The sequence below is a fragment of the Strix uralensis genome, chromosome 5, assembly GCF_047716275.1.
Source record: "Strix uralensis isolate ZFMK-TIS-50842 chromosome 5, bStrUra1, whole genome shotgun sequence".
NCBI classification, from domain to species: domain Eukaryota; kingdom Metazoa; phylum Chordata; class Aves; order Strigiformes; family Strigidae; genus Strix; species Strix uralensis.
In genome coordinates this window covers 787,979-812,459 of record NC_133976.1, presented here as the reverse complement: position 1 = coordinate 812,459, position 24,481 = coordinate 787,979, and the positions used below count along the sequence as shown (strand labels likewise).

At 49.7% G+C, this 24,481-nt stretch overlaps 1 protein-coding gene across 3 annotated transcripts; it reads right to left on the bottom strand.

Annotated features, from left to right (window-relative positions):
* Positions 1–698: 698 nt before the first annotated feature.
* On the bottom strand, positions 699–24,460 carry DENND6B (DENN domain containing 6B). Of its 3 annotated transcripts, none has more exons than XM_074869585.1 (20): positions 24,286–24,460; positions 17,944–17,982; positions 17,804–17,846; positions 16,384–16,496; positions 14,695–14,775; positions 12,825–12,930; positions 12,196–12,275; positions 11,874–11,936; positions 11,012–11,067; positions 10,305–10,427; positions 9,819–9,914; positions 9,622–9,716; positions 8,990–9,055; positions 8,257–8,321; positions 7,736–7,825; positions 6,752–6,805; positions 6,273–6,382; positions 4,182–4,284; positions 3,257–3,331; positions 699–2,338 (listed from the first exon to the last, which is right to left on the bottom strand). In XM_074869585.1, exons 1-20 carry the CDS (start codon positions 24,421–24,423, stop codon positions 2,216–2,218), a joined length of 1,719 nt encoding a protein of 572 aa, XP_074725686.1. In that variant the 5' UTR covers positions 24,424–24,460; the 3' UTR covers positions 699–2,215. The 3 variants fall into 3 exon arrangements, with proteins under 3 accessions (XP_074725686.1, XP_074725687.1, XP_074725688.1); XM_074869586.1 differs by lacking the exon at positions 24,286–24,460 and adding an exon at positions 21,851–22,148; XM_074869587.1 differs by lacking the exon at positions 699–2,338 and having other exon boundaries at positions 3,278–3,411.
* Between the last annotated feature and the right edge of the window lie 21 nt (positions 24,461–24,481).

Below are 24,481 nucleotides of genomic sequence, written 5' to 3'. Positions count from 1 at the left end.
CGTTGGAATGGGCTGCCCAGGGCAGGGGGGGAGTCCCCATCCCTGGAGGGGTTGAAGAGTCGGGTTGACCCAGCGCTGAGGGATCTGGTGGAGTTGGGAACGGTCAGGGTGAGGTTCATGGTTGGACTGGAGGAGCTTCAAGGGCTTTTCCAACCCAGATGAATCCGTGAGAGCTACAGGGGAGGCCAAAGCTCTGCCAGCAGAAACGAGAGCAAAGGGGTGGGAGGACAAGTTGGGTCAACCTTGATCCCGCTCCAGGAGATTCCCAGAGGGAAGGAAGGGTGGGAAAAGAGTAAGGAGGTTGGGGGAGCAGAGAAGAGACAAAGCACAAGATTCTGGCCCTCCCCAGCTCCAGTTGTGCCACGTTTCTGTTAAAACACTGTTGGACAAGCGTGGGGCAGGGCCCCAGCCAGCACTGCAGGCTGGGCACCAGCAGGGCCCCGATTCCAACCCCCTGAAGGGGAAGGAGAGAAACCAGCACCTCGGGAGGGTGGTGAAAGGGAGAGTGGAGAGCCAGGCTGATGCAAAGCCAAAAATCAATAACCAGGTGGAAAGAGGCAAAGAGCTGCATCCAAGATGCCAAACACCAGCCCGGACAGACATCGACTGAGCAAACGTGACGCTGAGGGCCGTGAGCAGCCCAGCTCAACCCCGCTCCCAACCAACTAAATCTACAAAGATTCAAAAACAGGGCACAGTTTGGCTTAATTTTTTTTTTTTTTAAACTAATATTTTCTACTATACATTAGTGCTTCGGTCCCCCCAAGTCGCTGCAGGGCTATGGCACGGGCGCACACACTCTATGTACAGAACAGACGCTGCCCAGGGTGGCCAGGGCTGAGGACTGGACACAACTCGTTACTACGGCTCCTCCCTTGGCCGCTTCCAGGCTGGAGGCGGGGGAAAGTGGGCGGCTCCCCACTGTTCCTGCCCTGTCCCAGCTCTGGAGGGGAAAAGGCAGGAAGAGTTCAGCCCCCTCTGAGGAACCCGACATCTGCCCCAACAGCTCGTGCCATGGCCCCGCTGCCACCCCGTGAAGTGCTGAACTCTCCCGCCCCGAGCAGGAGGGCACGAGGCTGCCAGAGCCCCCCTAAAACCTGGCCTTGAGGCCTGGCCTAACTGGCAGCTGGAGCAGCAGCCATCAAACCCCGTCCCAGGCATGCGGAGCCCCGCGTCCTTCCCTCCCCCGCCCGTCTCTCTCCTTGCCTGAGGCGAGCGGGAGGTGAGTGGGCAGCGGGGCCGGGCTGAGCACAAGCTGTGCTGAGAGCTGCAGGCTGCTCCCCACCGACCTGGGCACAGCGGGGCATGGCCCGGGCCACTCCGCCATGTCCCCCTCAGCCAGGCTGACACAGGCTGGAAAACTCAGCTTCTCCACCCCGTTTTATCGGCGAGCAAGCTGACTGCGTTAGAGCTCTCACTGCCCAGGGCAGAGCTCCAGCCATCTTGTACCTTACCAGAGCCCACAAACTTGATTTTTCAAGCAGAATAAATTCCGACTGGAGGCCAGCTCCTCTCTCCGGCTCTCCGGTAGCTATCGCACCCCGCCGCCATCTCTGGAGAGCTCTGTTCCTTGCAGAGGCACCAGCCCCTTCTCCTCTGCCTTGGAGAAAAAACCAGCAGCGTTCCGCAGGCAGCAGTTCGTCCTCCCACTCCCATCCCAGCTGAGGCTTGAGGCTCTTGCCGCTGTCAGTCAGGCTGCTGAAGGGGCAGTGCCAATTTTTCCACATCACTTGTATGCAGGGGGGATTAGCATCTCTCTTGTTATTATCAGGAGCTGTCCTGAAGACAACCCCCTCCTCGCAGCGCTGGTCCTGCTACTTCCAGGCCAGCTGACGGCACCGAAAATCCGTGAGCCCAAGCACTAGACTAAGATGGATTGTGGATATGGGCGGCACGTTTTGCGCAGCCTGTGCCGTGCTGCTGCAGCCTGGCTGTCACGCTGGGACCTGCCAACAGCCACCCAGGGAACAGTTTCTCCTTTACAGTCCCCGAACCCAGCTCCTAAAGCAGGACTAGGCAGAACAGCGTACACTGTTCCCCATTCCTGCCGTGGTTCTGACCCTCAAGACCATCCCTGGGTGTGAGCGAGGTCGAGATCGGGCCACGCCGGCTGGATCAGGGAAGAACTTTCCTTTCCAAAGGCAACTGCAGCCACTCGCGGCTCGGAGCGGGGCGGGAGGGTCCTTCCTTCCCCAGGAGAGTCCCCTCAGTGCGCTCAGTGGTGGTGCAGCACGGCCTGGAGATCCTCTGGCAAGGAGCCGATGATGGTCTCGATGTAGAGGCCCACCCGCCGCAGCGTCTCTTCCTTCACAGGGAGGTGCTGGCACCTGGCTCTCACCTGCAGGGAGAGAGAGGAGTTTTAAAATAGCTTCAAAGTTCCTCTTTCCGCTTTGCCTTTGGCTGAGCGAACTTCACCTTGTCTCTTTAGCTTGGGGTATGAGGCAACAGGCGGGAAACTGTCACCTGAGCCTCAGGGAGATGGAAAGAGTCAGAACTTTACAGAATCCCAGAATCATCTTGGTTAGAAAGCCCCTGAAGCTCCTCCAGTCCAACCATGAACCTCACCCTGACCGTTCCCAACTCCACCAGATCCCTCAGCGCTGGGTCAACCCGACTCTTCAACCCCTCCAGGGATGGGGACTCCCCCCCTGCCCTGGGCAGCCCATTCCAACGCCCAACAACCCCTTCTGCAAAGAAATCCTTCCGAAGAGCCAGTCTGAGCCATTCCCTCTTGGCCTGCCGCTGGTTCCTTGGCTCAAGAGACTCATCCCCCCTCTCTGCACCCTCCTTTCAGGGAGTTGCAGAGGGCCAGGAGGTCTCCCCTCAGCCTCCTCTTCTCCAGACTGAACCCCCCCAGTTCCCTCAGATGCTCCCCATCACACCTGTGCTCCACACCCTGCACCAGCTCCGTTGCCCTTCTCTGGACACACTCGAGTCATTCAATGGCCTTTTTGGAGGGAGGGGCCCAAAACGGAACCCACTCATCGAGGGGTGGCCTCACCAGTGCCGAGCACAGGGGTCAGATCCCTTCCCTGTCCCTGCTGGCCACGCTACTGCTGATACAATTTTGATAAAATTTTCTGATACAACTTTGAATCCTTTTCTACACAAACACTAAAGTTTCATGACTGTCCCTCTTGCCAGTTCTCCAAGTCCGGGAGCGAGAAGACAGTTTTCTAAGCAACAAGTGTGATCCTTGGTCTCTCCCTGCCACGACAGAAAGGAACAAGTTTAGGAAGAAGGGAGGAAAACTCACCAGCTTCTCACGAAGTTTTAGCACCAGGTCTACAATCTCCACCTCAGACTTGTCCTTCATCCAGGCCACAATGTTCTAAAGAGAGAGAATAGCTTTCTTCAGGGACATTTCTTCTTTACAGAAGCTTTTCTCAAAGACATATCCCTAAGCAAAGCCTGAAATAAAAGCAAGGGGGAAGTTTCTCATCCTCTTTCACAACTCTGCTCGCAGCACTTAAGCCAAAATGAGCAAGACAGAGCTCTCCCCACTCTTCTGCCCATGACAGTATCACGCTCTGGCCTGCAAGAGAAGAACCAAGGAAAGCTGCAGCAACATGCAGGCAGCGCAGGGCTCCCCTCCTCCTTTCAGCACCATGAGTCTTGTGCTGGTCTCAGAATTTAAATCTCTTTGCCAGAATCAGGCCTGTTAAAAAAGGAGACAGCTCTGGCATTCCCCCCACGGCACTCGAGGACCTGGACTGCTGAGCAGGGCAGCAGCGCTGCAGCTGAGGATGCACCTGGGCAGGACGCCAGAGCTCCTGGGACTACCCCAGCAGCTGCTCCGTTGAAGAAACCGTAGCAGCAGTCACCTCTAAAAGTCCTACCTATATTCCTTGGGCGTTAAGGAAGGCAGCAACAGATGCTGCCTCCAGTCTGGCACTCTGAAGGGCCTGATGAATGAAAAATAGTTGACAGAAGCAGCCAGAGCAGGACCCATGCCAGGTAACAGAGCAGGGGAGCTGAGCTGCTCGTGTCCTTGTCCCCCAAATGTGCTGCGACTCCCGGAACTGCGATTCCCAAGGGCACAGGGCACTGTCCCCCACCCTCCGGCGCAGACCCGCGCGGCACCAGGAAGCCTCCAAGGCAGCAGTGCCCTCCTCGCCCTCCTCTCGGGCCTGAGAAGGTATCGCCCGGCGCCGGCCTCGATACCTGCGGCCGCAACGTACCGCTTCACAGATGGCCTCCAAGTGAAGGGCCTCCAGCTTCTGGGTCATCTCCTTGTGCCTCTGACGGTACCAGCCATCAAAGTTGGGCGACTTGAAGAAGCGCCTGCAGAGAGAGAGGCGACGCTGAGAAGGGGGCAGAGGGGGAGGCGGAGAAGCCTGCTGGCTCCTACTGCAGCAGGCACAGATGTGAGAGGAAGAGGCATTCCGATTCAGCACCACGAGGGACAGTAACTGATTATGAGCTAACACGCTCTTCCCCTATCTCGTCTTCTCCAGAGGCTTCTCTCCTGTCAGGCATTAACGCGATAGAGCTGAGCAGACTGTCACCGACCAGAGGGACAATCCTGCCGGCCTCACGCCTTCCTCAGCAGCCGCTCGCGCCTCAGCCCGTGCAGGGAGCGGTGCTCTTCACCCCCCGCAGCCTTAGTTTGGCCCACTTTTCCTTTGGAGTTATGATAATGGCGGTGGTTCAACACAGGAAGAAATTCCTCTGCAGTATCCTGCTTAATTCCTTTCCTGATGTTTAAAGCTTTCAAGCATTTGCTAGCACAGCCTAAGTCCTGTATAACCAGCGATTTACATCTCTCCTACATAAACGAGGCATCGTCTAGGCTACCTCAGAGGGTGGATAATCTACCCCTCTCGGTGCAGCGTGGTGTAAACCTCCGGTTTTACTGAGCTACGCAGGAAAATGAACAGGGGGCAGCACAAAACCTGCTCTTCGAGTGTCACAGAACTTCAGATCAAATTCCAAATGAGATTGAAAAGCCACTAACTGAAAGACAAGGGTTGTGACAGCAGAGAAGGAAAGAGATGAGAAGGTTTCAGACGCCTTATAGAGGTGAGGAACAGCCACTCCAGCAGCACGTGCTCGGCCGGCCCCTCCCGGACAGCAGGAGATGGTGAGGCTGTATTTCAGCACTTACCCCCCCCCCCCACCCTCGTTAAGAGCCGCCACTCAGCAGCTCTCCCATCTCCCTCCTCAGGCTGCCTGCAGAGAGCCCTTCACCAGCAGACCTCAGCTGATGTCTGCACAGTTTCTTTTTGCAACTTCAAGGACTCTTGCTCACGTACAGCGGAGTCCTAAACCCAGCCAAGATCTCACGATGCCGCTGTGATACAGACACTCTTATTTTTTAATTCAGGGCATGGCTTCGGAACACAAGAAATAGTATATGCGCAACATCTCACAGAGTTAAGAACCCTGGAATGGGTAAACTTCTGCATGTACATCACTTCCCTGCAAAGCTCAACCCATTTATTGAAGCAGCTTGTTGTTTGTTACGATTTTTCAAAATATTAGATATCCAAAATTAAACCTGTCCACCACACCCACACCATAAGGAGTGGAACTGTTTGTTTTCTGCTAAATACATTAAAGCACAAAATGGCAACAAAACATACTAATCCATGATTACTGTCTCTGCTCACTTTCTGGAATTTTTTCCCTCCTCTGTATCTATATATCTCCCATTTTCCTTCCCACTGGGTAACTGATTTCTGGATTTTTCCTACTCACACTGTGATAAGCGTCTTCCCCATCCCATTTATAACTAATTATCCTTTACGAAAACAACGGACAAACTCTCCTGCATGCTCTCAAATTCCTCCCTGAAGAAACAACACCCTTCTCCGTTCCACGAGTGTTGCCATTGTGCAGTGACAATGAAACAGCCGCTGTCCCGAATGCTGTGTGTCTGTACCTACGAGTCTTTACACACCACCTGCCCTGGACCAGACCCCTCAGAGATTCCCCGGAGGACAATAAATGACACAGCTGACGTCAGAGACGAGTGCCCTTCTCCGGCAGGGAGTTTAAGTTCCTGAAGATGGAGAGTTGACGCTTAAGTAGACTTAAATCCAGTCTAAACCCGACTGTATCTCCTCATTTAAGAGATTAAGTAAGACACAGGACTGATTCTGCCCTGCATTTGCTCTCCCTGACCATCACTTCTTCAGTCATGTCCGTCAGGTGTCCAGTCTCTGTCCTGAAACTCCCTTTTTTCTCCCAATTCTACTTCAGGATTTGATGTTCATTATAACTCGCACTGGTGGTTAAGGGGATAAGGCAACTAAGTACCAAAATCTTACCGGTAGAGGCCTAACCAGTCACCCTTAAGCACACAGGTAAGTTGGGGACCGGCGTGCTCAAGGGTCTTCATGAAATCTTCCTGGCGGAAAGGACGAATCTGTGGAGGATTCTGCATAACAGAAAGATATTACACAGCACCCCAAAGAAACAGGGGGAAATGAGGTCGGTTTTACAATGGCAGAGGCTGCACAAGGCAGACTCAGTAACTATGAGAACAAAAAATGTACAAACACCTTAACAAGCCTTGTTAGTAAAATTCAAATGAGATTCACAATAGCTGAGCTTACTGCAAAACAGGAAGCATCTGTCCCAATGTTTGTTTCAACTTTTTTTTTTTTTGGTTAAAGGAGTAATAACCCTCTTCCTTCAACGAGGGAAGTTCACGCAGAGTATCAGAGTATGGGATCAGCATATGGCATAACTATTCCCAATCCCCACAGTCGAAGGAAAGCAGAAGCACCTGGACAACTGAACATACCTTCCACGGAGTAATGGCCCTCTGCAGAGGCATCAGACTTGCGATATAATGCTCCTAAGAAGAAATTTTAAAAATTTCAAAAAACAAAAGTTACAACAACCAAGGAGCCTCTTGCGTGGTCACAGAGTTTGACAGTCTTCTCCAAAGCATCACAGGCCCAACCAGCAGCCTCCTACTCTCCTTGGGTTTTTATTTTATAATTGCATTTTCACACGAGCCTGAGCGTTCCAGCTCGTTTTCCACCAGGGGCCAGGTCACAAAACTACACTGCAAGAATCCTAAGCGTGCCGTGAGAGAAAAGGCCAGGTGCGAATAAGCTGGCAGGAGGGACTGGAATCTGAGAAGATGCTCAGTCCTCCCATGTGCTACCTGCCAAGATGATGGAGAAACCCAAGTGGGGGAGCCAAACTCAGCCGACTGGACGGTCACCAAACCAGCACCAGCAGCTCTGTAGTGGGACTAGAGGGGGAGGGCATTGAAAGAAAGCATTTGCTAAAATGTGCCTTCGGGTGGCAATCACCACGGGGAGAGGCCTCTGAAGCTCTACAGCAAAGCTTCCCAAAGCCAGAAGGGCAGGTTTTGCACTGGCAGTGGGTTTGATTCCAGCGTCAGAGGGGAAGAGGAATGGTCTGGGGTCCCGTCCCTTCCCTACGTATCTGCTTTGATTCCCTGCTGAAAAGAGCAAAGGGTTGGTGTTAGAACCAAACAGGGAACACCTATTCCTGCATCGCAGGAAACCACGTTCTGTCTTTACACACGGCGTGCTGAATATCCAACCTGCAGATTCAACACTAATGACTGAAATTTGCATTCAAGAGCCATTTAGTTCCTTTCCACGGAGTAGAACATCTCCATAGAGTGCCACATCCTGGATCTATTACAGATGCTCAGGTAGGGGTGAATAAAAGAGGGCAAGTGCCAACTCGTCACTCAAGCACCTCCCGTTCGCTTCCCCGCGCTCCGACAAGTCTCTGCTCAACTCACCAGGGGAATAATGAAACTCTGGGTGAGCTCCAGGAGGTGACGCCTCAGAAGGGCACTCTGGACTTCGGACGGGCGTTTCCGCTGGATCCCCTGCAAGCACAAGCAGCGTGTTCGCAAAGGTGCTCTTCTGCCTCGTGCAGGCGGACGCAGAATGTGCAAATCGCTATAAGCAACCAGTCCAGAGGAGTCTGGAAAACTGCACCGCCCCAAATCCATCCTCCCCTCCCTAGTTAAATGTATCACTCACATCGCAACTACATAGAATATCTTTTTTCAGGCTCTTTTTTTGATAAGGATTGTTCTCAATTTGGTTATGAGCTCGGAGCCAGCATTTAAGCCATAATATCAACTCAAAAATTTTAAAACTGGCGTGATAAACATGCCCAGGTATACTTGACTAAATCATTACACAGAGCAAAAAGTCTGTTCCTTCTGGAGAGTTGTATCGGTTTAAGCCAAGCTGTTCGCACGGTTTCCCCACAATGACACGCAGGATGTAGGACAGAGTGGAAACCGCCTACCTTTAGTAATCTTTTTATCAGGGTTTTGTCTTTGTGAAGGAATGTTTTGTAAGAAGTATAGATTCCTAGATTGAAAAAAAATAACACAAAACCAGGAAAAAAGCAGAAGTTAGGAACAAACCTTTGCCCACCTATCTAGAGGAGGTGCTATCATATAGTGCAGGGACAGCAGAACCAAAATTCCTAGCACAAACCCTGGCAGCTCTGTGTGTGTGCATAATTGAAAAAATAATTAAAAAATTATGAATTTGCTAGCGCAGCCACTACTCACAGCAGGATTTAAGGACACTGAACTATCTCAAGGACCTTCTTACGTTAAGCTTATGGGGAGATAACTTACTGGAGCCAGCTTATGGCTAGGCCCGGGGTGAACAGTTAGTTCAGTGACAGCTCTCTCTGGGTAAGCAAGTTCCTTTGACTTCCATCACATCTAAAAAGTGGGTATGATATATTAAATGAAACCAAGAAAATCAGAAGCTGTCCTCCCAACACTAAAATAATTTGTTCGATTAATTTATATTGGCTTTTTCAAATCTCAGAACAAAGATGTACAGTTTTTCTGTACGGAGTAGCAGATCAAGTGTGAGAAGGTGATAACGTGTGAGAAGATGGTAACACCAAAACGTCCGTTTGTTGAGATACAAAGAATAAGGTATGCCATGTTCACATGCCCGCAAAATCCCCCACGTGGAAGGGGAAACAAAATTAAACGATGTCTGACAAAAGGACCTACCTGGTTTCGTGTCTAGAGTTTTTAGCTTAGCTAGCTTCTTCACCTTAACCTGCTTGGGCAGGTCTCCTGCGGAAAGACACCGAATGAGTAGTTCAGGCTCCAAACCTGCCCTCACAGCCACGGCGCGCGCGAGACCTCGCACCCGAGAAGGCTCAGCTCTACCCTTGGACGTCTTCAATCAGATCTTCCCTTAACTCCATCCCCACCCTTCTCGTCTGCTAACCTCCCTGCTAAAATTTTGGAACAGGAACATGTTAAGGAGGCATTGCAAAAAAACCCCACTCCTCAACCTAGAGGTTTTCTTGGCTTCATAGATAATAATTGGAGTCTCTCTCTCCACCTCTCTGTAACTGTCTCCTTCCTGCCCAGGATGGACTTCTCCTTTTCTTAAAGCTTCAGGAAAAAAAAAAACAAAACAAACCCACAGCAAGTTATCCTCTCAACAACTTGCCTTCCCCATTGTTTGTGCTCACCCTATGCATCACCTGAGTCTGAGTTGAGACCTCCCTTCGGTTTCTCAGCTCTCAGAGGGACGCAGAGGTGCGAAACGACGGCTAGTGCTGTGACTCTCAGCTCACTACTCGCCCCTAACAAGGTCTACCAGCACGATGGGACTTTGGTTTCAGCCTTACCTGACATTCTGAGCTCCCCAACCCGAAGAATGTGCGGCCAGTGCTGGAGAGTTTTGATAAAGAAAGGGTTTGTGACTCCCACAACAATGTTTGGCCTAGAAAGAGGGGGAAAAAAAAAAAGCAGAACAATGCTAGCCTCAGGGTTTCCTTCACACAGACAGTGGTGAGCGGGTAGCAAGGGTCTACTGGCTACTTACGGTGCTTGTGTCCTGGTGGTGTACTCCTTAAATTCACTGTCGTGGATAGTGAAATAGGGGCGGTAGTCACAGCAGTACCTCAGAGGAGCAAGGCAGCTGTAACAACAGACAGAAGAGTTGCCAGACAAACTTCACAGAAGAGGAACATGTGTTTACATCAGGTTTATGAGCTAGAGCAGTGTTTTGTCCTACCAGAGGTAACGGTTTGGAGGAGTTCTGGGATTTTTTTGTTTTTTTACTAAAGCAGAGTTCAAAGCCAGGGAGACAAAGTTCCTCGGGGCTATGAACCATCAGGTCTCCCAACATGGGAGATCCACTTTTCTCCACCATTGGTGGGATATGAGCGAGACTCTCTTGCTGTGCCTTTTGTCTTACATGCAAACTAAACCTAACGCAGCTGACTCAGGAGAAGAGCGGATCTGAAAGAGAGAAACTGTCAGGATTTATGAGTACAGTTACCGGTATCTCAGAATTTGAGGGCATTACCTGGTAAGTGCCAGAACCATTTCTGAGGACACTGTAGGGGATGGTGCCATTACAACTATGGGCTCTCCTAGTAACATCAGCTCCCACAACATCTGGACGTGAATTAACACCGGCTGGAAACACCTGTCAGTGACAGGAGGGAGGTTAGAAATGCAGTTCAGAAAAGACCAGACACAATTATTGCGTATGAGCCCATCCAGGTGTGCTTCTAGCTGGGAATTTGGAATCTAGGATTGATTTTTAGCCCCCCACAACAGAATGCCATGTGGCTTTACACACGCTGTTGCTCGACCATTTTATAGGTGTTTAAAGGAAACGCTTTGAGCGATGTAAAGCAGCGGGCTGGTCATGCTGCTCTCAAAGCAAAGATGATGCACGTGGATTACAGCAGATCTCTATGAGAACAGCACCTATAACGCTGAGAAGTTTGGTTCAGACACACAATGGGTACGCTTCAGAGCTTAAGCTGATCACAGCTGAAGCCAAGAAAAGAAACCCTCCTCTCACAGGCATATGGGGGTTCTGTGAGGGGCAGCGCACGCAGGTTTAAACACTGCACAAGCTCTGCAAGCCCAGTATTCTAACTGACACCCTGCAAAGCAGCGATTTTTCATTCTTCATTATCCCTATAATTTATAGAATACTCTGAGGAGGGAGAAGGGAAAGCAGACGGAAGAGGAGAAGGTTGCAAGGATGGTGGCTCTCACCTGAAGAGATCCAGTTCATGAATACTGGGGAGAACCAGTGGGGCTGGTAACAGATTCTAAATGAGGAAGGAAAAACACACAAACAAACCCAAACCTGTTAGTACATGGAAGCATCCTGACTGAAACGCCATCTAAACTGACCACATCAATCACAAAGCAGCTCCCTCGACAAGCAGCACAAAAAGAAGAAAACACAGTTAATGCTTAGAGGTATGAGCCAGGAACAGATCTGGATTGAGCATTCAAGGCCCAAATGAATTTCCTTTGCTAGAAGATAGCCAAGAATCCCCTCTTTTTAAGGTACAAAAGACTTCCTGTGCCTGCTCCTTTATTTTCTAGTTTCCTCTGGTGCAAGGCAGAGCTTAAGATACAGATAGAGACAATAAGGGCTGGTAATATGGGTACCAAAAGTTGTGAAATACGACAGCATTATTCAAAGGAGAGAAAAAGGGAAAAAAAAAAATCAAATGAACAAGACTCAAAATCAAAGCTGAATAAAAGCAGTAAAGATGCTCAGACAGCAAATGCTGCAAAAGAACAGAGAACACTAAGGTAGGGTCTCGTGGAGAGAGACCTACCTACGCATGAATTCCAAGGAAAGGGAAGTGAACCAAAACTGTGAGAACACCACACAGACATAACCTGAAGCACACCAATTCCGTGCAGAGTCTCTTTTGAAAGACACAGGCTAGAGCGTGCAGTCTGAACCAGATGGGTAGCTTAAACCACGTTAGTCCCAGGCCAAAGTGGTTTCAAATAGGCTAAAACGGGCTGAAAGAGTTCCAGTTCTTCTCCACCCTCCCTCCTTAGTAGTCTAGATTCTGCTCATCACTGGCTTGTGTTGTGCCACACTTCATCTCACCTCTTGATTGAACTGCTTCACCGGGCTTGATCCTGGTTTATCCACCCTTGATGGGATTCTCACCTGGATTACAAATAAAACCAGACAGATTATCCAGGGAGATGGGATCAGTCAGCATGCACGTACACTTTGCTTACTTTCCTAACAAATACCCACGTGAGAAAGCTTCCTCAATTATCCATTCTAATTGTACAGAGGTTAGGAATAAAGGGAAAGAATCGAGTAAAGAGCAATTTTAGCATCCAGAAGGAAAGGGAATACGTGTCCTGCTTCCCAGTTTGCCTCAGTCTGCTGCTGAGTACAGACCATCAGCAAGAAGTACCTGAATGACAACTCCCATCACTGGAAGGTTCAGAGTCTGTCCCGGCACAGGAGGCGGCCACTGATCAATCTCATTGCACACTGCAGGGACACAGGGAAAGAAAAGAGTTTAATCTGAAGGTCAATACAGCTAATTCAGCTGGTCCTAGGAGTTCTGCCGATTTAATTATCGCCCATCCCTCGTTCACGTGTCCCCCTGGCTAGCTGCAAACACACGCTCTAGCAAATAATTGTGCAAGTTTAGGTCAGACACCACTTATGCCTGTGCCACCGCTTCCAGGGCAGGCCCAGCAGCACTGTACAGTCGGTAAGTCATGGTTAAGCTGACTAGTGCAATGAAGATCTAGACAGAGATGGAGCATTAGCAGTTTTTTCCTCTCTCTGGGAATATATTGTATGCAAAACTGACAGTGTCATCTATTACGGTTGTCAGACATTTCCCATTAATGCATCCTTTACAGCTGTTTATAATTTTGACAAGCCAACCACTTGGATGAAAGTTTTTTCCTGTTGGAATTTGTTCCAGAATGAACCAATTTGGAACATTTCAGCTGTCCTTCAAGAACTTCCAGATAAGGGCTCTGAAAGATTTCAATCCGCAAAGCCTCCCTCCCAGATCTGACTGCTCACCTGCCTCCAGGCACGGCTCCAGCTTGTCGAAGTATTCCGGAGCAATCAGCTGCAGCAGTGACTGGAACAAGTTCACGTATGGAAGGCGTGACACCAGCACCAACGACTGAAAAAAGGCACATTTAGGAGTCACAGACCCCCTGACACGATCACTTCTAGCACTGCATATACTTATACTGCTTACTAGAGGGCTACACTTAAAAACCAACATGAAAACCATGGAAGAGCACAAAAGCAGCACTTTTACTGGTGGAATTCTTGCTAGCTCTGTAGTCGTTGAGCCTTCAGGCTTCAGGAGACCCTGGGTATCTGCACAGACAAGGAGCTTTTTCTTTAACGAATAAGCACAGCTGGTAGCTTCTACCAACTCAGAGGGATGGGATTGTGACCTAGCAAAAGATCAGCTGGAGGGAAAATAAAAATAAGTTGCTGATAGGTTCAAAGCGACCAAACCAACCATATCAGACGGAGAAGTGCAAAGGAGCAGACCACTGAAACTGAAACTAGGGAGATAAACAAAATAAAGGAATTCTGGGGAAAAACAGAGTAACTTGAAATAATGCTGATTTGCTTCCAGCAATGCCATTTTTTGTCGTTGTTTTGGCTTCTTTCTAATGCTTCTTTGTGAAACATATCACTGTTTTTTACAACTTTTCCAAATCAGTCCCACTGGGGGTTTTCATGACTATGCTCATTATTCTCTTCCTCTAATCATTAACGAATATATTAACTAGGATCCAGTGAAAATTTCTGCAACGGTCATTTAAACACCTCATTTCCAACTCAAAACTTTGCCATTTCAAATAAAAAAAACATCGTAGCATGACAATATACTTCACTGAGGCATTCAATGTGCCCACTACTTTTGTAAGTCTACCACAGAGCAAGGACGTTAGCCTGGTACAACTATCTGTTCATCAGGTCCCCATGTTGCCCAGTTTCTCTCATCCTCCAGCTTTTTGAGTGATCAACCCATTGCTTTAGTGGAGATGAGGAAACTCATTTCTGTATTAGCATCTCTGAAAGAAACTCCATGTCACTACCTGGAGGTGGAGGAGTGAAAGCACAGCTGGGACAGCACAGCATCCCCACCTCCTGACGGATCTACTACAAAGCATCGCTCTTTGAAGAGCAGGTTTCAAAGGTCAGTTGTTGGAGAAGATGGCATTTTATCTTTTGATGTGAAAAAAACGCTACTGGAAGAGTAATTCCACAGACCCATGGAGAAAAAGGGATCTCAGGATCAAAGTAAAATATTTTCCTTCTCTAGAAGTCGTCTGAAATTCCACTCTCTTTCAGGCAGTGACCGTAACTATCCGTCCGAATAATATAAAGCACTCAGCGTATTTATGCTGAAATAAAGATGCAGTTTATATTATTTTTCCAGTGTCTGTGTCAAAGGAATTTATGATAAGAGACAAGGTTGGTGAAGTACCAGCAGTGCCACTGCTGCTAGATAGAAGCAATCAGCCCAGCCAGAAATCCATTCCCAGACAGCTACTAGGAAGAAGATTAAAGCAATAATAAGAGTAGGGGTAAGGTATAACTCGCACGGCCCACAGTAACGAAGCACATCCTCTCACTACCTGACACTAGAGTACGTACTGAAGCAACTGTTCGAGTTCTTCAGGATCTCATGATTCAGACAGCAGGTCACCGCTCATGTGACTGAGGCACCATGGCAACCGCATCCAGGTTTGTTTGGAATGACACTTTCCACATATTCCTGTTTGCCGTGACCTTTGCTGTTTCCTGCAGAAACACTGTGGGTGGCACGTAGGAAGTGGTGCTATTTTACAGCTATGGATAGGTGCCTTTTTACAGCTACGTACCAGTTGAGAGTAGCGAGCTATCTGGTTGCAGTACTCACCTTCTGAAAATAACCTCTCTTCATCGAGCTGTCCTTGACTTGCCTGAAGTATACGTAACCAAAGTAATGAGCTGACTCCCGCTGCAAGAGAGACCAAGCACGCCGTTACTGAGAACCCATCCCCGCTACGGCTGTGCCCCCCACGGCCGCCGACCAAACAGCGCCTCGCTCCTCCTAGGATACAGTTACAGCGCTCCCTCCTGCTTACCAAAGTTATCCAGGCTCAGCTGCCTGGGAGAGTTTAACAAACGGGGAGAGAGAGAGGAGATACAAACTAAATTCACAAAACGTTACAGCCTCCAGGTAGCACCTGCCCTTTTCTGCAGCACCTTCAGGGCCATCATCTAAAGGGTTAATTGAGGTTGGCTGAGCTAACCCTCTGAGCTCACCCCTGCTGCCACTGATGTGCTGGGACCGTGGGTTTTCTTTGCCAGCTAGAGGGTAGTGTATGGCTGAGGAAGGAATACCTCATCTTCTGAGAGGAGGGACCCACCACAGCCCCTTAGCCAGGCGTTTAAGGCGGTACCAGTCCAGCTCTGCTCAGGATGAAGCACAAAGCTCGATGTCGCTTCCTTCACAGCACCCCTGAAAACTGACAGATTTAATACAAATCCCTGGTGATGGTTTCAAACACACTACGCCTCCTAAGTTCCCACAGACATCAAGGAGGAAGGATAGTTGTCAGTGCTGAACGCAAAGACCATCCTTAATACCATTTTCTAAAGCCCCACAGGCCCCATGAAGGCACCTTTCCCTTCCCAAATATTATTTTTCCACAATGAAATGCAGTACTTTGACAGTTTTACTTCCCTTACTTCTTCAAAGCTAGGTGAATCTGTGAGGCAGTGCCGATTGCTACAGAGCAGTATAGATGTATGCAAACTGAAAAATCTCTAGACCAGAATTTAGGAAAAGAAATCCTCCTACTCCCTCTCAGACCAGCAATCCATTTCTGGATTGCATATCATAAAACTGTATCACAAAAAGATTGCTCAAGTGTTATAAAGGCACATGCACAGGAAGCATCATCTCAAAGGAGAAAGCAGAAGAGGACGAGTTGATCTGACGGCCATCTGCTCAATTAAAAGAAGCAACAGCACATCCCTTCTCTGCATGAGATGGACAGAACTCACTGATGGAAAAACCACAACTAACAGATGCTCCTGCTCTCAGTGCCTGGGCATGGTTAAACCAGCCCGCACGCAGCAAGCCGAGTGTGGATTTGTGGCACACCAATTATTCCGGCTGGTTTTATACAGATACATCCTGCAACAGATGAAAAGACCTGTCATCCCTCAACAAAAGAGGCAAACCTCTGATCTACCACAAGGATATTCTTGTCCTGCCTCACGGTAGCGTGCACAGGTAGCTGTGAGCTCTTGGATGTCACCTGTGTGCCACCGTTTATCTGCTCGCTGTCCCCAGACACGACCACTGCTCTCAGCCGGGGTCCCCTGACCCCGTCCCCGCCATCAGAGTGGCTGGGATTCCCAGCACGGCCCTCTAGGAGTATTAACGTGGGAGTAAAGTCCCTGTGCTGAAAGCTTTCCCCTTTTCTGACCATTCCCACGGCCAGACAAAATGAGTATTTTATGCACAGAAAACAAATCAAAAGTAGGTTTGGCTTTTAACCCAGTAACACTACGGCTTGCTGAGCAGGTGGAAGTAGTGCACTGAAAGGCGACTGACCTGCAGCGTTAGGGGGGCTTCTCTATTGTACTCGCCATCATCCTCATAATGAGTGGTCCTCTGGCCCCCAGCCTGACGAAGGCGGAAGCTAAACTGAGTATCCCCCAGGCCACCTGAGACAGAGAAGATCACAAATGCTCAGGAAGAAGTTTCAGTAAAGAGAAAGCTGGAAATTGGTTAAATCTGAAATGCTGACATAAAGAGGGATTTGTAGAGAACTCCAAAGCTGAAAAGAAAGTGGAGAGGAACAGTGCAAAGAAACCCCCCAAACCCAGTGCGAGACAGGAGGAACACAGAGCTGAACACAACTGGTATCATTAAGCTGAACCTTGCCAGGCCACGGTGGGAAACGGACAGACACTGGCCAGTATCATCAATCCTGAGTAGCCGCAGCCACCACTCCTCATCCATCCTTTGAAAAACCAACAAACAGCCTTAATCCTAAACCACATGAACACTGACTGTAAGGACAATCCCCTGCACAACAATTCCAGCGAGTGACCCAGCCAAGCAGCACCGCTGGGCACCCCCCAGGTCACACTGCACTGCTCCCCCCGCCCCCAAGAACACTTTGTACAGCAGGAAAAAAAAAAAAAGGCAGCGTGAAGTCTTGGGGAGTTTTCATCAGTTGGATGGCAGGAGCAGGGCTGAGTAGGTACAAAGGGGTCAGTTATGAGGAAAGAGTTAAACACACGAAGCTCACTGAGCAAAAAGCCTGCGGGGGGGGGGGGGGAGGTGAGAGGACACACTCCCCTCCCACTGTGCTCCCTTACAAAGACACTGCTATTAGTAAATATTTTACTTCAATAAAAGGGACATTTAGCCCCAGTGTTCACTAAGCTCTGAGAAACCAGTGACAGTACAACCTTAAAAACATTTAAAAGTAAACTGTGGAAAACTAACAGTCAGGGACCAGTCTTGAAGCAGCAGGTACTGGGATGAATTAACGTGCTTTATTTCTTATTGCCACCTTTCTGATTCAGAAATACAAGCTCTGGGAATACTTCTGCTGCGCAAGCATCCTCTCCCCATCTATTTCTCTTCACGGAGCGCTTCACTCACAAACACAGAAATGCTGCCAGTCGGCAGCTGCAAACCTCAGGGAACCTACCCGTCGTGACTACTGGTTAGATTGTATTGGCACGGGGGAAGCATGAGTGCGCAAGCTTACCCAGAAATTGTCCTGTCACCCACCAGATCCCAGATTCTACAGCCAGAGAGCAATCAAAATGACAAGAAGCCTCTCTGTTCAGACCGAAGGGCCGGGTGCTCCTTGCTGTCACAGTTCTAGAAGACAGAGCCCATCGGTCTCTGCGTTAGAGGCGATGACTCACTCTTTCCATCATGAACCCGAGTCCTTCCTACTGGCAACAAACCACCCCGCAGGCTGCAGGCAAGGCCCACGGATGCTGCTACCTACCTGAGTAGGAGTCTGGGAAGGACAAGTAGCAGATACTAGTTTTCTGCAACAAACAAAAACACAGAGTAAGAAAACCTCCATCACCGCTGCTCAGTATCTTTACAACCAGGGGGGAAAAAAAGAAAAAAATTAGTTATTACCTCTTTCTCTGTTAGTCTGAAGTCATAAGGATACACCAACTGCAAACGAGACAAGAGCCTGTAAGTCAATCACTCTGTTCCCCCCCGCAACTTCTCCCCAGATCTATAAATGTCACTTCCACAGGGTAAGTGCATGCCTCATTTTTCCCAAAGTACCATATCCCATGTGAAGGCACATCTACCCATTTAGAGCCTGCCTGTCGATAGCCCCCCGCCCTGAACCTGTCGCAGAGCCTGCATTTACTCTAGCAGATTTGGAGACAGACCAAATGGCTTCTATTTTACTTCGATTTTCACTTGCTCAGTGAACAAACAGCCCCACCACCCCGCTGCTAACTTCTCCGTATAGATCCCTGATGCGCAAACATCTGGTTTCTCTAAAGCAGGCAGGAGAGGACTACCCCAATGCTGCTTGAAATTATGTTAATGTACACTTACTCTCCAAGCCTGGGGAACATTAATATTCAATGCTGCACCTAAATACAAATTTAAAAATTGCCCAAAATAATGTCCTGTATGGAAAGTTTTAGACTTTGTATTCTTCTAATTGTTGTTCGGAGGAGGGTCGCTTGTTATTTTGATTTTTTAAATCCTGCTAAAAAGTCACTTACAATTCACTAAACCCCTGAAATGTTCTGCAGGAGGAAGGCTGGCATCTCGAGCTGCTCTGAGGTAAAAGCAGCTGTCACAGCAACGAAATGAGAAGACAGACAGTAGGGACAGACTAAGAACAGCGTTAACGATGAAGCAATGTGTAGATACGAGGAGCTATGGAAAGAAGAGCCCCTGGAGAAGGGCCCAGAGAGTGTTAACAGCCCTGACTGGGGAAACAACCTTTGCGGCAGCATTCTGCAAAGATACAGGTAGGGCAAGATTACTGCCCTCAAGGGCAGGGGATCGGATGTAGCAATAACCAAGGGTGAGACAATGACAGTCTGGACAAAGGTTCTGGCTGTATGACAAGGTTAGGAAACATCATATCCTGTGTACATTAAACAATACAAAGTCTGGTGGTAGGCACAAACTTGGGTATATATCCTTGCCTCTGGGGTAAAAACGCTTATTTAATGGTCCTGAGTGACTGGTCAGATAGAGATGCTGCTCACAGTGACCAAAAAGCAGAAAATGGGCAGCAGGAGAAGTCTGAGAGGATCTGGAGCTCTGGTTTAGCCTCCCTGATTTGATCTGTTGTTTGAAAGACTAGCCAAGATTTATTCTGTACAGAAAGAGGTGGGTCTGGCACAGGCTTGAAGATTCATGCTTTGTCAGCACACCAGTGACAGCTGAATTGTGTTACACCCAATTTATCATCCAGCATTTCAGATAAGAGAGATCGTCAAGAATTTTAAAGCATCTAGTTAAAGACTAGCTCTGCAGCTGAACTCTGTAAATGCTGATAAGACTGATTCCACGTTTACTGTAAGCCAATAAAGGAGAACTCGATGCAAGAGTTCTCAGGTCAGGGCTGAGGGCAGGACTGCAAGAGCCACCAGCCAGATCCACTACAGAAACAACCACACCGAGAAGCGAGGGATGACACAGCTACAGCAATAATGAGTTTCGCATGTCACGGGGTGGTGGACAGAAACCAAAGTACTTGCAAATCTGTAGCAGTCACCTCCACAGCCTTTGCAGCACTCACTGATCGGGAAATGCAGAAATTGCAGGTGGCTTTCAATAAGCCGATGAGACAGGAACTAGCATTGAGTGACTGGAAAAATGGAGATCTGCTCATCAGCCTTCTGCAGCTCCCGGGCAGTAACTCTGCTTCAGGTCAGCGTGCGAGTCATCTGGTACTCAAATCAGGAGCTCTCTTCAGCGCTTGACTCTTCTTACAAGTCTATAAATAGCAAGGGTGGCAGCACGCCAGAGTGCTGGAAGTTCACCGAGCGAGCTCGCTTCGCTCTAACAATTCCCCCCTGATTCCTTGGCAAGGTCATCTAATCAGCTTCAGAGAGTGAGCCAAATTAACAATTAAAAATTACGCTGATTAGCCTTCGGTTAAAGCTCCTCTGAAAGACAAAAGCTACAAAAATACAGGAGCAAAACGATCACATCCAAGCTACGGCGATGAGGCAGCACATGAAGGCACGAGTGGAGAATGAAGCTTTCCAGACACCGAAGCACAAAGGGATGCGGTGCAGCTACACCACCGGAGAAGCCACGCTTCTCTGCTTGCTGTATTTTTGCAACTGAATAAATTCTTGTGGTTATGACTAATTTAATGATCATACAAACATTTATGTTGTTAATAATGGACAGACCAGGAACAGAGACCTGGACACCTGACGCTGATTCATCAAGAAGCTCGGGAATCTCACAGCATCGTGCTTTCTGCAGTGCTTGCTGATGACCTAAACTTAAGTTCAAGAGTCAAGACAGATGTCTAACCCTGCTGCTGCCCTTTCTGGGGGTCTTTCTGCAAGTAAATCAGACCAGAAGTGGGTACTGATGGGTCCAAGTTTAAGATATGCTAAGTATATGTTTTGCTTGGAGATGTGTGCTCAGCATTTTGAGGGAAAGAGAGAGAAAAGGGGAAAGAGAGAGAAAAGGGGAAGGAGAGAGAAAAAAAAAAAAAATCAGGCTCAAATGCTTTGGAGTGAGCATAGAAGCACTGACAGACCCAAAAATTCAGATATCATGGTTTTGAAAAACAGGCCTTATCTTCTGCATCTTTGCTTCCTCTTCAGTTTAACAGTCTGACACGTACTTCTGTGTTTGGGGGTGTGGGGGGGAAATCGCTAAATATTTACAAGATTAAAAACCCTAGTAAGAATCCTACTTGCTAGAACTTTTCAAAAGCAAAAAGACAGTAGATGAAAAGGAACTTCTTATTTGTAAAAGTCCCTGGATGTCTCAGAAGTAGCCCAAAAGGGCTTAAATTATGTCCTAACTTGTGACCTAGCGCTCTCCCGTTGACAGGGAATTAACAGGCGTGGAGGCGACTCGTGTTGTGGAGAGCAGATCCCTGCACCAGAGCTTTGCTGTGGGTATCGGCCGGGTGCCAAGTGCTCTGCGGCTGCCATAGCAACACCAAGAACATCCCAGAAAATGACTCCTGGTGACTCTGAAGTCAGGCAGCTTCACAAAGTGCCTGTGTTTGGGAAAGCTCGGGGAGGGAGGAGCCAGGGCCGTTGTGAAAAGGGATATTTCAGAGCCGCGGGGATGAATTTTCAGCGTTTCTATGACAGCGGCACCAGAGAAGTCAGAGGCCTTGCGCGGAGTCGGAGGGCGAAGGGCGGGTGGGGTGGGCTGCTCCTGCGGGACTCAGAACCGCGTCGTCACCCCCCCCGGTATTTCTGCCATCTGTAGTTGGCTATTAGAAGAAATGTGAATTGGTGGATGAGTCAGAAATGGTAATTATACCTAATTTCTGCATTAACCTGTGTTTTCCTTTGTAACACCTTTTCTACTGTGTATTTAAAAGCAACAAGGACTCACTGAACGTCAGGCCCATGGTGTATCTACACCCCGAGACGACTGCACAGACACAAGTCACGCAACAGGCAGAAACCTGAACAGATCCTAAACAAGCTCTTTGGCTGCAAAGTTGTATCCACAGAGCCTACCCCATTCCGGGGTAATTCTGCCTTTCTACTCCACGTCGTTGAAGGACACACACTAACCAGGCTTCAACAATGTGGAAGCAGCAAGGGGGGAAAAAAAAAAAGTTTTATCTGGGAAGAATCCTGTACTCGGGGAAAAAGTAACCTTCAGGGAAGGATGATGAGGTCTCAGCACATAAACCCTGACTGAGACAGGCCTGCTCCTAAAGCAGAGCTGCAGGGGACTTCTGAGGGTCAGTCTGCATTTGGGATGTCGGCATCTTCACACACTGACTGACAGAGATGATGCAAAAGTACAGTGCAACCTCCCGAGCAGGAGCCTTCCCCTCCTTCTGACTCACTTTGCTGCGAGTGTGTGAGGTAGCGCAAGTTACTCCAAGCATTTGTAGCCTGTCGCTCTGTGTAATCCTTGGGTGCGTGAACAGCTTCTGTGCATCAATCACTCTGTGGAGGGATAGACGTACATCCACAAAACCACAGAGAGCTCTGTCAAGATCTAATCTCAGTCAGCTACACCGATCTGGCAATGTTTATGGCAAACTTCCCGTGCAAACCCAGCCAGGACTGAAGTCCCACAGGGCTGGGTGCCACAGACGTGTTTTTTTCAACCCAGAAACCTGCAGTCGAGAGCCCAAATCGTGAAACTCCCTCTTCTCGGCTGCAGAAATCAGCCTGCTTGGAGCCAAGGCGCAGGATGTGGACCGAAGCTGAAAGGACCAAGGCAACAGATGGAAGCAGAGAATAAGCAGGACGATGATGACACCATTTGACCACTGGCAATAGCGACATTTACACTCTTCAAAATTTTGAAATCATTTTACTTGGAATTTCCCTGTAAGTAACAGCTTGAGCCTTTTTATTTTTTCAACCCCATCAAGAACGGAACAGGGGATCTTTATCCCAGAGCTTCTCCTCTGCCTGGCTTCCCTCCTGGGCTCTTACCCAACGCAGACCCCTGCTCCTGCCCAAAGCCTCCGCTCAGAGACAGAAACCCACAACACACAGCCAAAGGAAAAGTGACAGCGGGGTTGTGTCATCACTCAGGCCAGATGCTGAGACATTCCCAGTCGTCTTGGTCATTTATGCCACATGAGAAACATTCTCCCATCAATACTTAAGTAGGCAAAGGAGGAACAGGGAGGAAAAGAAGAAAAATACCTTTCTGGGGATTAACAAATTACTGCACACCTCAATCACAAAGTCCTCTCCTTATAACACTAGACAGGTAATAAAACCAGTAAGAAACCACCTTCGTAGCTACATATTGAAACACACCTATGAAGCATTAAATTGTAAATGCTAATTATTATCCCAGTATTCATATAATTTCCAGGCTATATCAGGTCTGGTTTTGCAGGAAAGACTATAGAGCATGTGAAACTTAGGTCTACAACAGATTTTTATTTTCAGGCTTCAAGGAAAGAAACATAGTCAAGTATTTAAGAAAACAGAGCAGCAATAGGGTAACTTGATCTCTAGTGCTTTCCATTCCCTTCAGAAGCCTCAGCAGGACTTTAAAAATTGAAAGTCTCAATCCTCTGAAAAAGTGTTAACCTTCTTACAGAAAGGCAAAGTGAGGGATACTTCCCACAATTACACAACAAATATAAGGAATTTGAGATAATGCCTCAGGTTCAGAATAATCCAGACATATCTGGTCTCCTTATGTTGCATTTTCTTAGAGCACCAACTGGCTCTGCCTTCCGTCACATTACAAGGCTCGGGTATCTAACTCCCTTCAAATCCTCTTCCAAACAGTGCAATTTCCAGGGAATAGGGAAAAACTGTTCCAGCCTTTTCGCTCCCAGTTCATCCTCTCTGCCCCGACAACGACCCCCCACGGGCATATCAGACCTCCTGGGAAGCCTCCGACACTACAGGGCCTCAGGCTGACAGAGCCACCTCAGCACCCCGCTCCCCATTACCCCCCCATCGCTCCCCCACTTCCCACCCAGCTCCCAACTCCCTCCTTACCGCTGTGCTGCGACACCCACCCCCACCCCTCCTCACTGCCTGCTGGCCCCCCCCATCAGATCTGTATTTCTGAGCGAGATTCACCCCTACCCCCGCTCGCTAACCCCAGGCCTTCCTGCCTCCATGGGCCGTCTTCCACAACCCTTCCTCCACAGCCTCCTCCCTGCCACCCTCCTCCCCCTCCTCAGCAGCCCTGTAGCCCTCTGCCCACCTCACTCAGTCACCCCCCCCCAGCCCCCCGGCCCCTCGATGCCCACACTGGCATCCCGGGATGTCCCCGGCTCCCCTCGGCCCTGTGCACCCAGGCGCTGTCCTGCGCAGGGCCCCTGTCCTGCCTAGTCACCCCTGTCCTGCCCAGTCCCCCGAGCCTCCCTGCCCACTCCTGCCTTACATACACCACCTCTCCCCCCTGCACACAGCCTTACCCCCACTGCCCCCATCTTGCCCACCCCTGCCTGTCCCTGGCACTACTTCTGCTCTGTCTTCCTCCGTACCGGGCCCTTCTCCGGCCCTGCCCGCTCCCCACTAGCGCCCCCCCCCCCCCCCCCCCTTGCCTGCTCTCTCTCCCCTGCCTCCCCATCTCTGTCTGCCTGCTCCCAGTCTCCCTGTCCCACAGCTCTGCCCTCACCCTCTCCCCTCACTCCCCCACCTCTGCTCTGCCCCCACCCTCCCCTGCCTGTTCTCTGCCCCACACAGTGCCCATTCTCCCCACACCCCTCCTGTCCCCCACACCCCGCCCGTCCTCCCCTTCTCCACACACCCCGGCCCTGCCCAGGCCCAGCCCGCCGGCCCCTGCCCGCACCTCCATGGCCTGGCCCAGCTCCAGGTCGAAGGTGACCACGCAGACACAGTCGAGCCAGGCGGAGAAGCGGGCCCAGGGCAGCGGGGAGGCGGCGGCGGGCCGGCGGGGCCGGGGCTCGGCCCGGCACAGCGCGTCCATGGCAGCGCCCGCTCCGCCCGGCCCGGCCCGGCCCCGCCGCCCCCGGCCCCGCCCCGCC

Bases quoted from the DNA above. Each gene is read 5' to 3' on its own strand.
- DENND6B (XM_074869585.1), bottom strand. From the start codon at position 24,423: ATGGACGCGCTGTGCCGGGCCGAGCCCCGGCCCCGCCGGCCCGCCGCC. The intron at 17,847-17,943 runs GTAATAACTAAT...TGTTTGTTGCAG, and splicing joins TCAGACTAACAGAGAAAGAG to AAAACTAGTATCTGCTACTT. The intron at 9,717-9,818 runs GTAAGTAGCCAG...CCCTCTTTCTAG, and splicing joins ACCACCAGGACACAAGCACC to GCCAAACATTGTTGTGGGAG.